At 37.2% G+C, this 12,160-nt stretch overlaps 1 protein-coding gene across 7 annotated transcripts in view; it reads left to right on the plus strand.

Moving 5' to 3' along the window:
* The window catches only part of SPOCK3 (SPARC (osteonectin), cwcv and kazal like domains proteoglycan 3), a 185,311-nt gene that overhangs the window by 131,715 nt on the left and 41,436 nt on the right, over positions 1-12,160 (plus strand). For all 7 annotated transcript variants that reach the window (XM_038134214.1, XM_038134219.1, XM_038134218.1 and 4 more), the window contains one exon: positions 4,256-4,370. In XM_038134214.1, the coding sequence (XP_037990142.1) occupies positions 4,256-4,370 (115 nt within the window). The remainder of the gene's footprint in view (positions 1-4,255; positions 4,371-12,160) is intronic.

Here is a 12,160-nt window from a genome sequence, read left to right on the forward strand (position 1 = left end):
CCTATTTTAATATTATGACTATTTTTTGTGTATTTCTGAAATACACAAATATTCTGAAACTCTTCTATGTTTAATAGGATATCCTTTAGCTTATCTTCCAACCCTCTAGAATCATAGAATAACCTGAGTTGGAAGGGATCCATGAGAATCCTCGTGTCCAAATCCTGGCCTGCACAAGACAGCCCCAAGAGTCACACCATGTGCCTGAGAGCCTTGAACTCTGTCAGGCTTGGTGCTGTGACCACTTCTCTGGGGAGCCTGTTCCAGTGCCCAGCCACCCTCTGGATGAAGAACCTTGTCCTAATATACCACCTAAACATCCCCTAACACAGCATCAGACCATTCCTTTAAGTCCTGTCACGGGTCACCACAGAGGAGAGAACAGTTCCTGCCCATCCTTTTTCCCTCATGAGGAAGCTGCAGGCTGCAGTGTGGTCTCCCCTCAGTCTCCTTTTCTCCAGGCTGAACAGACCAAGTGACCTCAGCCTCTCCTCACACGGCTTCCCCTCAAGGCCCTTCACCATCCTTGTGGCTCTCGTTTGGAGGCGTTCTAATGGCTTCATATCTTTTTTTATGTTGTGGCACCCAAAACTGCACACAGGACTAGAGGTGAGGCCATGCAGTGCAGATCCCAGCAGGACAATCCTCTCTGCCTGGCTGGAGATGCTGTGCCTGATGCACCCCAAGGCACAGTTGGCCCACGTGGCTGCCTGGGCACAATGACTGAAATTCAACTTGCCCTCAATCAGGACCCCCAGTTTCCTTTCCACAGCACTGCTTTCCAGCATCTCATTCCCCACTGCAGCTGTATCCATCCAGGGTTGCCCCATTCTAGGTGCGGGATCTGGTACTTTTCTTTGTTGACCTTCATACAGCTGGTGATTGTCCAGCCATCTTATTTGTCCAAGTCTCTCTGCAGGACCTCTCTGCCTTGGAGGGAGTCAACACCTCCTCCCAATTGAATATCAGTGGCAAACTTACTTCATATGCTTTTGAGTCCTGCATCCAAGTTGTTTATGAGGACCTTGAAGATCCCTGGCCCTACAGTGGAGCTGTGTACAGCCCCAGTAGTAAGTGGTTACCAGCCTGATGTTCCCCTAATGTTGTTCCATTTACCCCACAGTGCCTTGTGTCCAACCCATGGGCCAGGTGCTCATGCATCGCATGATGGGTTTATCCTGCTGTCTGCTGGACATTTTGTCCACAAGGGCACTGTGAGAGACAGCATTGAAAATATTACTGAAATCCAAAAAGATTATATTAACTGGCTTCCTCGGTCAGCTAGGTGGGTAACTTTGTCATAAAAGGAAATTGTCCAGTTGGACTTCATCCTCATTAAGCTGTCCTGGCTGTAATCAATGATTGCATTGTCCTTCATATGTCTTCCTGTAACTCCCAGAATAATCTCCATAATTTTACCAGGCATGGAGGTGGGACTGGGTCAGTATTTGTCAGCTTCCTGTTAATTCTCCAGATTGCCAAGACCATTGAGAAGTCATGGAGAGAGATGTGGTTAGGAAATCAGGCAGCTCTTTGAGAACTGCCCCAGCATGAATCCCCTCACACCACCTCTCCTTTTTGGCCACTATTTCTCATTGTGTCTTCATAGCCTGCATGTCAGTGATTTCTTTTTCTGTGGAGTTTTTCAGGTATGTTGCTTGCTCTTCTACTAGATTAAGAGTAACAGTGAAGGAATTTTGACCCACCTTTACTTAACTGAGCTATCTTTACAGTATCATTGTGCACTGTTAGTTTGGGAAATGATGTCCAGAGGTTTGAGCCAGAGTTCTGTTCCTGGTGTCATTAGCAGCTAATAGGAAATTGTCAGAACTGCCTTGATTCATTTTCAGTTTATGCGAGCACCATGATGTTGCTTTGTTTCTGAAAGCAATGACTATATCCCTGCTGCCTGCCTGTCCTTAGAAGGAGTTCAGTGAGGGTAAAATTTTATCATACCTGTGAATGGGAATACTGATTTGGAAGTGTTGTGTGCTGACCTTGCACTCAGTATCCCATGTATCTCTGCCTGTGCCAGGTGTTGAGCAGAAATTTTTGAGCACTTAAAAGGATAGTGTTATTTGCAAATTGGACTGAGTAGACAACCTCAAGGAAAAATAAATAAAAAAGACTAAACTTGTAACTCATGATGCTAGCTGAAGCACCTATAGAGTATTTACTAGTCTCTTCAGCAACATTAGAGTGTATCAAAGTTAGGAGCATTGGAGTCTGTAAAAAAATAATCTCTTTAGATTATAATAAATAATATAATAATCTCTCAAGAAAGGATTAAAGAAATCTTCAGAAATAAAACTATTACTTTTTTTTTTATTCACTCATCATACTCTGTTTTTCAGATAATCAGACCTGGAATGGGTTTATATGTCAAATAGTAAGTGGCAGTCTCACCAAGGGGAGTAATCAAAGCCTAAAGCCCAACTATCTGTAGGTTTGAATCCTTAAACTACTAAGTTTGAATAATAAAAAGTCTCTGATCTTAAAAATAGAAAGACATCTCTTCTTAACAGCCATGAGTATTAAACTTGAGTGATAATCCATTCCACAAACTCCAAATACTAGTTGGAGCATTAAAATATGAATTAGGTCATGTACTTTCTGGAGAGAGGGCTGGTAAGAATCATAGTAATGCAAGCACTCTCCTGTACAGCCAGGATAATTGAGATAGAAAAAGTACTCAGTTGTTTCAAAATCAGCATGGGAAGGTGTTAGCTTTGCTTCCATTTTCTAGTCCTTTGTGACATATTAGTGCTATATAGCTTTCAGTTGGAACAGTTATGTTGGGGGTTTTTTGGGATATTTAAAAGGTTCTGTTAGTGTAATTTTCCTTTAACCGTGCATTTTTGGCAAAAGATGACACATTCAGAACTGAAGTAGAATAATGACTTTATTGAAGTACACAAAATTTGAGGGAATTATTTCTGTCTTTTTAGTACTGGCAATGGTGCAAAAATGTACTATTTTGATACAGTGATGCACTTCAGCTGTAGAACTGCATGAGAGTGTGACAAGACAAGAAGTGTGCTTAAAAAGTTGATAAAGTTCTGTAAACTCACAGTGCTTACATCTACATACTAATGGAAACTAGCAGTCTTTCAGGAGGCTCCTTGGTTCTTTCATAGCTAGTGTTCCCACCCCTTCCATATTTTCAGGGGAGAGAGAAACTTTGACTTAAGCATTCTCTGGAAATCCTGAGAATCATGTAATGGAACTGCATTACAGTGAAGTTATGTACCCCAACAAAATATGAGTCAGGGAATAAAAGAGACAAATTCTGGTGAGATTCTTTTGAAGTGTTGTGATGCACAGAAAACACTTCATATTTTTATTTGTTACTTGAACTGCTTTTCTGACTCATATGCTTCTTTGTCCTTTACCTATTTAATGAGATATCTGGCATCTTTTGTTCAAGGATGAAGTGTTCTCCGTAACAATCTTTCTTCTTTGGCTTTGGAAAAAAGCTCTTTGTAGATGCTTCCTCCCCTCTTTGTTTCTTGTTTATGTTTTTCCTGATAAGACATTGAAAAAACATCCCAGAGAAAGATCTCTATGCAAAAAACTGTTTTATTGGAAGAAAAAGTAAGAATGACAATGTTTACAATGATACTATTTTTTCTCTATGTGTTTTTTAACTACATTATTTTTACATAATGAGAGACAACAGTTTTGTTTCTCAGATGTAGTTAGCTTTTGTATGGTTTCTGGGTTGGAGCTGTAAGTACACAGATCAGAACCTTACAAATGAATCTGTTTCTGTATCAGAAAAGTCACTGTGCAGAATTACATTCGGCACAGCTTTTTGTTTTATTCATTAGTGCTTTTTACCACGACACTGTCAACTTAAAGATAGGAATTCAGTGATAAGTTCTATGAAAATTGACTGTTTATTGCTTCTTATCAAGAATGAATATTGTTGTGTTTATTTGCGCACTGAATACAGATAAAACCAATGCAGTCTGCTTCCATTTAGCATGGGTATTCATACCAGTCTCACACCAGAAATGCCTTCATGCTTGAATTGAGTCTGAAACTGTAGCCAGGCTAGGAACCAAAAACTTTGTACCTTTCTTGAATCTAATTTTTGTTCCAAAAGTAACATATACTGCAGAAGACTTTTCTTCGCACCTGTATGCAAAGATTTAAGTATTTCATGAGAGATTGCTTCAAATTTCTTAGAAGTATATATATATTTTTAATAAGATATTTTTATGTTAATGATAGTCATTCTGTCTCCTTACAGTGCAAATTAGACTATCAAGCCTGTGCCTCAGGAAAACAAATTTCAGTGAAATGTGAAGGACGTTGCCCTTGCCCTTCTGACAAATCCACAAATGCAGGCAGAAATGACAGGAGAGGTGAGTGATGGTAATTTGTGTAATATTTTTAATACTCATTTCCAGAAGGAAGGAAGATTTTGGACATGGAATATTACAGTTATCAGAAACACTCATTATTCTTGAATAAAACCAGATGTATTTTCTTCAAGGTTGCTTCTTTGCCAAGGGTTTTGAAATGGTACCTATAGTAAAATACCATGGTATTTTTCAAATGAGCTATTGTAATATGAGTTACTGCTGTTCTTTTTTTCTTTTTTTCATTTGCTATTTAATACTCCTTGAGATGCTTTTAAGACAAGAAATTAATTCCTTGCTCCTCAGTGTTTTCAGTTGAATATTCAAGAAAACAAAGTGTGGTAGAAAGGAAGGAAATTTAGAAGTCCTTGTTGCTGGTCCTAGGAGCAAGCAGGTGAGCTGTAGAACTGTTAGTAATGGCTGTATTGTGTAGGCAAGTTCATTTGAAAAGTGCTTGATAGGAGTAAATCAGCTTCCTTTTGGACCACGAATGAGATTATGCTGCTAGAAAAATGAAGTTGTTTTGCAGTGCTTCTTAGGCATTTTAGATGCAGCTGGAACAAACTGGAGAGGAAAAGTGGTGGCTGAGCATATTTGTATTTCAGTGGCTCCCAGGTGATTACGGAAGGTGGTTGTTAAACAAAACATGATACCATCTTTGGTGCCTCTGAATAGAAAGTGGTCATGAGGTTTTAGGCTAACATGGACCTGAATCTGTCAAGGAAAGCATAATTGGAGGTCTGCATTTTTAAAATTTCTTTAGACTGATCTCCATTAGATGCATCTTTTTGTTCTGTCTGTATAGTAACACTTATGATGAGTAAAATACATTGAAAATACAGAAAAATAGGTTTTTAAGGTTATTTTTTGTTAGTAACCTTATAACAATAAAAAACCAAAATATTCCATTCCTGCATTAACACTGATATTTCATTATTTCAAGCACTATTCCAGATTTATTGTGCAGGATAGTGTTACTTTCCATTACAAGCTGTAGCTACTGCCAAAACTATATTTTTTTCTAGTTTTAAAAAAAATTTAATGTTCTTTTAACAGTGAATTTAGATGACCACTATAAAGATTAAACTGTGTGCAGCCACACAAGTCAATTAAAAAACTGCTCTGAAACACTTCTTTAGGTCCCTTTTTTCGTCTTTGGCAATATAATTGATTGTGTAATTAAATATTAATGGAATATATGTAATTAAATACTCCTTGTGCTGCAAGCCCTCTGCAAAATTCTAGTCTTGACATTTTTTTAAGCATTAATTTACAATTTTATGTAGTATCTTGAAAATAAATAGATAAATACGTTATCTTCTCACATTGTTAAACAAAATGAAAAGCACTGGAAGACCCAGCATCATGTGGCTACTGTGGCCCCTTTGATTTGCAGATATGCAAGGATATGCAGTGAGTGTATCCTTAATGTGGCTGCAGCATCCTCTAGCAATAATTTCTGTATCCCCAGGATGGATATAGGAATATTTGCTTAACAGTGGGCATGAAGTGAAATCAAGATAATGAGCCGAAAAGCATCTCTGTGAGTAGTAGGCCTACCATTCTCCAGTGTTAGTCTTTTAATATGCTATCACTGCCCTTAGTTTTTTACCAAAATAAGAAGAATTCTCTCTTCTGGAAGCTGTTTCACCTGATGCAGTTATCTTTTGTGTGTATTCTTTCAAGCATATTTAATTTTTCATATTCCTGTGCTGAAACACTGAAAAAAATCTAGAGCCAATTTTTTTTCCTTCAAAAATTGTATTTTTTTAAATTAAAAATGAACTCTTGATGATTTAAGCTGCCAGGAATTCAAGATTACTTGTGCCTAGTTATGTAAAAGAAAAGGAAAAAAGGTCTCATGGGTATAGGAATTAACACTAATCCTGTCCTGACAGATTGTCAGAGCAAGCAAAGCACAGGGCTTTTCCAAATTCTACAAAATTTGTTAATACATTTTCTTTACAAGGCCAAAAGCCAGGAAACTTCAGAAACACGAAAGCGAGCTGAGCATCATTAGTGAAATTTCAGCTTTTATTGTAACAGAATACAAAATTTCTTACAACAGAAATTCTTCTAACAAAAGTTACAGGAATACAATTTTTGTCTTTTGATGGAGCTCTGTAAAGTGTTGTTGCGGTTGGACTTGATGATCTTGGAGATATTTCCCAAACTAAATGTTGCTATGGTTCCATGATTCTAAGCTGTGTACACCTATGTCACTTGCTTACAAATTGGATGAAGCCAAACAGACAAAGTAAGGTTACTGTTCCTTTTTCAGGGATAACTTAAGTAAGGGTTTCCTAAAATACATCCCCTACCTAGGCTGTTTGGCACAATTGGTCGTCTTTTCAGATTGAAATTGCTGATTTTTTGGCGTATCTGGAGAGCCTACTATGTTTATGAACTTTCCCAAAATAGTCTTGGTCTGGATCCCTGCACTCTTTGGGAAACAAAATTAAATCACTATTCAGAAAAACAGATTTTCTTCTTAAAATGTATGTGAACTTAATAATGAAATCATAGGGTCCTTTTAGTTGGAAGTGAACTAATCTAATCCTTATCTCTGATGAATGCGTGAGGCAGGTGAGGGGAATCCAGGCTTTGGTGAAGGCTGTCTCATTTTAATGATACCTTTAGAAACATTGAACCCAGTTATTTTAATGATACCTTTAGAAACATTGAACCCAGTTGATGCTCAGGGTTTATTAGGTCAAATCCATAAATGAAAGGGCTAAGAACTTGATTTGGATCTAGATGTGTAAGTTGTTTAAAAACCCAAAAGTTACAAGCAAAAAAAAAAACCAAAACCAAACCCCACAACAAAAAAACAACAAACAAACAAACAAACAACCTCAGTAAAATAAAAATATTTACCATCTTTATTTTGATTGTAATTTAGATAAAGCAATGGGTATCATATAAACTATAAACTACAATAGGTACTCCAGTAATTTTTAAAAAGAGACAGAAAAGACAAACTTAGAGTTACAACTGAGAGAGGGACATCTGCAGAGCATTAGAGGCAGTATTAGGGGAACACAAAATTAGAAGTAAATTAATGTGGGGAGTAAATGAATATGGGGAGAAGAGAGGGAGGGCTTTGGAAGTTGTGTAGAAGCACATTGAGAAGAGAAGGTAAAGCAGAATGGATGGGAAACACTACCACTTGTGACAGAGGTTTTAAAGAGACACATGAGGAAGCATCTTGTTTTCCAAGCATAGCCATTGCCTCGTGTCCTGCTTTAGCCTCAGTCTCCTTTTCAAGCTTGTGCCAGGATTTGGGGTACCCAGGTCATGCTGAGTTGCACAGCTGTGAATGGAAGGATTTCATTGAGTTGGAATATGCAGATCTTTATTTCCCTAAGCCCTTCTGAGGATTTTTCAGTGGTTATGTGGAACCAGGAGCTGGGAAGGATTCTGTGCACTGCACATTTTTACAAAACCAAGGAGTCTTTTGTCCCCTTGCCAGTGTCTGGGCACAACTTTTTCTTTCAAACAGTGGTCATGGTCCTTTTGCTCTGAGATGTAGTGAGCCCTGTCCCTTGCTTGTCCTGGTCTTCACTCTGATGGGTAAGAAAAAATGCACATGATTCAAAGTGTGGCCAGTGAAGACCACAGGCATTTCTGCAGAAATATAGTCAGCAGCTGAGTGTATGGCTGACAGCTGTTAGCTATGGTTAAAGACCTTCAAAGGTATCTAAGAAGAGCATCCGTTGTCAGTTATCTCACATTTGCTCTACTCCAGAGTACATATATTGGGAAAGTTAAGTTACTCTTAAAATTAAAAATCTTGACAGAGTGCTTTGCTTTATTTCCCTATTGAGCTGCACTTACATTCTGACAAAAGTGTGCAGTGACATGCCCAGGATCCTGGTCCCCCAAACAGTCTATTTCAAAGATTTATCTGATGTGTAGTACAGCATCCTTCTTGATTATGTCTTTGAATACCTTCATCATAGAAATAAGGCTGTTTCTGCCCTGACATAGAGTCAAGATTCAGCTGGGACATGCAGTCACACCCAAAAGCTCAGGGCCAATCAAAGCCCCTGCAGTTTAATTGGCAAAAGCTGTATCATTGTCGGTAAAATACTGAATATGCATTTTTATTAGCTATTGAAATAAAAGAATTCAGTCTCAATAATTTTTGAGTTAATGTCTAATAAATCCTGTGCTAAGAGCTTACTTGGTATTTTCACTAAAATAAGAGATTTAGGCTTATATTTATGGAAGAAAAAAAAAGGCTTCTCTTTCTTTCAGCATCTGAAAAGGGCTATGTAGGTAACAAGGAAGCTCTTACAAATGTCATGCTCTTAGACTAAGCTTTTGCCAGAAGGAGGTGAAAAGGCAACATTGCATGGTCAAAGTATTTTCAGTCTGAAAGACTTTAATCACAGAATTTGACTGCCCTCTCAGCTGCATCCTGTTTTATACTGAATACAGCCAAATTGTTAATTGCTTTGTAGAGATGGGGATAAATAACAGGATTAAAGACACTGTGGATACTGGTTTGTTCTGTGTGCATCAGTGCTTGGAAAACAAACAGAGGGACAGACAACCAAGCAACACTCTCCCAAACCTCTGATTTAATTTGCATAGCATCATCTTTTCAATATGTGACCTCTACTACTCTTCATATAGTACAAGTATAGGTGCCAAAAATGAGCTTTTGTTTTGTTTACATTCAGAGAGAACACTGACTGGTTTCCAGACTTCACAAATAAAGAGATTGAGGGCCAAAATTACCACTTGTGTTGACTCCTTAATCTCTGCTTTGTATTTCTGCCTTTCAGTAACAGATACTGCTGTTTTGTAATCCCCTGTTTCCCTTTTGAAAAGGTAACTACAGGACATCAAGAGAATAAAAATCCATTTTAAAACCAGCATGTACTTGGCCAGTTAGGCCTGATAATAAAAATCCATTTTAAAACCAGCATGTACTTGGCCAGTTAGGCCTGATATTATCAGTGACCTGTTATGTTTTATTGCTGTTTGACCTTTATTTACAAATATGGTAGTATGTTTCAAATTTTTTTTAAAAGATCTAATTGTAGCATTTAATTTCACACAATCATGCTTGTTACAGAAAATTAAGTGACCAGCCTATGAAAAGAAACACAAAGGGAAAGGTGCTGGTTCTCATCACGGGCAAGCTGCTCTCAGTTAGCTTTCTCTCTCAGAGGAATATGCACAATAAATGGAAGGAGGTGGTTTTGGTAACCTGGGGGTATAGGTGGTAGTAACATTTGTTATATGTGAGCTAAATTTGCACTGGGTAATTGTCAATTTTCTAGTTTACTGTACTTCTTAGCCATATATTTATATTCAGTAAGTTTTTTTATGCAATTCCTACTACAATTCTATAAAACGCAACAATAAAATAAATTCTCTGTGCCTTTTAGTTGCTTAATTTTCATGAATTTCATTAACTTTCATAAATTTTGCTAATCTTTCTCAATATAGTCTTTAGATGAAGCCTGAAATGCCAGAGCATAATGATGAGTGGTATCAGTGGAAGCACTCAAATCCAGGAGATTGTCTAATCTATACTGATATACACTGCTTGAGGTTGGTGTCATTGTGGGCTCACAACAAAAATTGAATCTGGGCTAATATTTCTGCTCTTGCGTTTACTGCTGGCATCAGCATGAATCATGCTGTTGATTTAAATGTAATTTGGCTATAACATTGTGACTCAGTTTCCTTGTTAGAGGAAAATACATTATCCATAGGTAAGCCTTTTTAATCTACTGATGTTTCTGAACACAATTTTATTATTGTTTCTGAAACCTTTTGATTTTAAAGGTGCTATGAAAATAAAATGCATTATTGTATATACATTGTAGATCTTCAGAGGGTATTGACTGTCAAGTAAATGCTCATTTTTCTTTTATTGCTTTTTTTACTGGAATATATAGTTTTTACTTTTCGATCTTAATGCTATTCATCTTAAACCTGTATTTATCCAACCATCCAAGCTACCATTTTTCACCTTTTTTACTTTGTTACACACATTTACGGTAACGGTGAGCTGTAAGTATACCTTATGTATAATTTGAAGCTGTTTGAAGATAAAGTGAAAATTGATGCATTGTATATTTTTATGCTTTGATATTTGGTCAGCCTAATTCATTAAGAATGTCCTTTTTTTCTCTGATGTATATGAGGTGGGTGATAGACCATTTTTTACTTGATTTTTAATAAGAAGTGCTATTGTTTTACCAGGTTTTAGAGCTTTACTAGATATTTTATAAATGCTAGGTTATTTCTGAGATAGCAGACTAATAATCTTTGCAACAATTCATTTGTATTTGTAAATTATTTCCACATGTATGATAGAAAGGGAATTTGCTAACACAAAAATACTGTGTTACTGTATTTGTAAAGGGCATTTATTTAGGATTCATTACTGTGTTTGTGTAATAACAGAAACACAGTGGAGCTAATTTTATTGGTTCTTTCTTCAATGCTAAGATATATTTTTTGCATAATTCTTTTAAATTTTTAAACTGAGTATCTTCTTTTTCTCAAGTGACAATGAGCCAAGTAAAATTGTCAGCAGTATCTTCTTTTCATTAATCAAACTCCACACTAAGACTTTCTAAAAAGAGACTTCTCCGTCGTAATTAATAGTAATCTAATGTGGTGTGATTAGTGCCAATCTAATGTGGTGTAGAATGACAGAGAATGTGTTTGGGATGAGAGTGGTCTGACCTGTGTGCCCACCATCCCTGGTTCCCTTGTCAGCTAGCCTGGGCTTAGCCAGAGCACACCCACATACCTGGGCTTCCTTCCTCTGGAAGCTGGGAAAGGCTGGAAAGGAGTCTTGTAGACTGCTTTCCAGCTGTTGTCCCTATGTGATGTGGAAGGGATGAGGGGTCTGTGGCTGTGTTTGAAGGACTGGAGAAATGGAGATGCAGCTGTGCAAGCTGTGGTTAGGCTCTAGAAGTGACTCAGTTTTGCTCCATATGCCTGTTTCTGCTATAATTTCAAATTCTCCTGCATAGAATAGTGTGTGTTCACTTTGTTTAAAACACCCTTATAGTTTGAAAAGGGTAACTAGAATTGGTTATATTGGTAGATGACCTTTTGGCTAAAAAGTTTTTGCTTTTTCTTTCTGTTCTTACAGAGATTAGAATATTTGAGAACAAGCATTAGAAGTATGTGTTGTGCAGAAAAGAAGTGATATCACAAATGCAGACAGAGCAATGAGGCAGAGACATTCTAGTCAAAGAATACTATTAATTCAGATCAGAGTGGAGCTGATAGTGTAAAAAAAAAGTGAAAAGGCAGAATGTGCTTGAGCATTCATCTATAGTTTTGATATTTTCTGCAATTAAGTGATAATTGCAGAACAAATTAAAATTTGGTTGAGCTTGACTGTTACAAGGAAGAAGTGAAGGATTAAGGGAAGGTTGCCCATTCCATAATAATACTGTAAAAAAGGCTAGAGTGTATATGCTGTGTTTATGAAAAATAATCCCTGTAACACTGCAGAACATACTCAAGAATAGCATTTGATTGTTAGTTGCTTTGAATAACATTTGATTGTTTCCAGGATGAAGTGTAATACTGAGAAAGCCTTGTTAGCTGAGTGCTTGTTGTCAGTATTGCAAAGGGCTATGACACTAAAGGGAAGATGGGAATATTACATGCCCATCACTAGAAACAGCTCTTTGGTCACAGTCCCAAGCACATTTGCAACAGCCATCTTCTCTAGAACCACCTTGTCTTTGCTCTTCATTTGGCCTGTTTATTTCCAAAACATTCCAGTTTTTATGGCTGCTTTCAGA

This window comes from Motacilla alba, chromosome 4, assembly GCF_015832195.1.
Source record: "Motacilla alba alba isolate MOTALB_02 chromosome 4, Motacilla_alba_V1.0_pri, whole genome shotgun sequence".
In the NCBI taxonomy this organism is placed as follows: domain Eukaryota; kingdom Metazoa; phylum Chordata; class Aves; order Passeriformes; family Motacillidae; genus Motacilla; species Motacilla alba.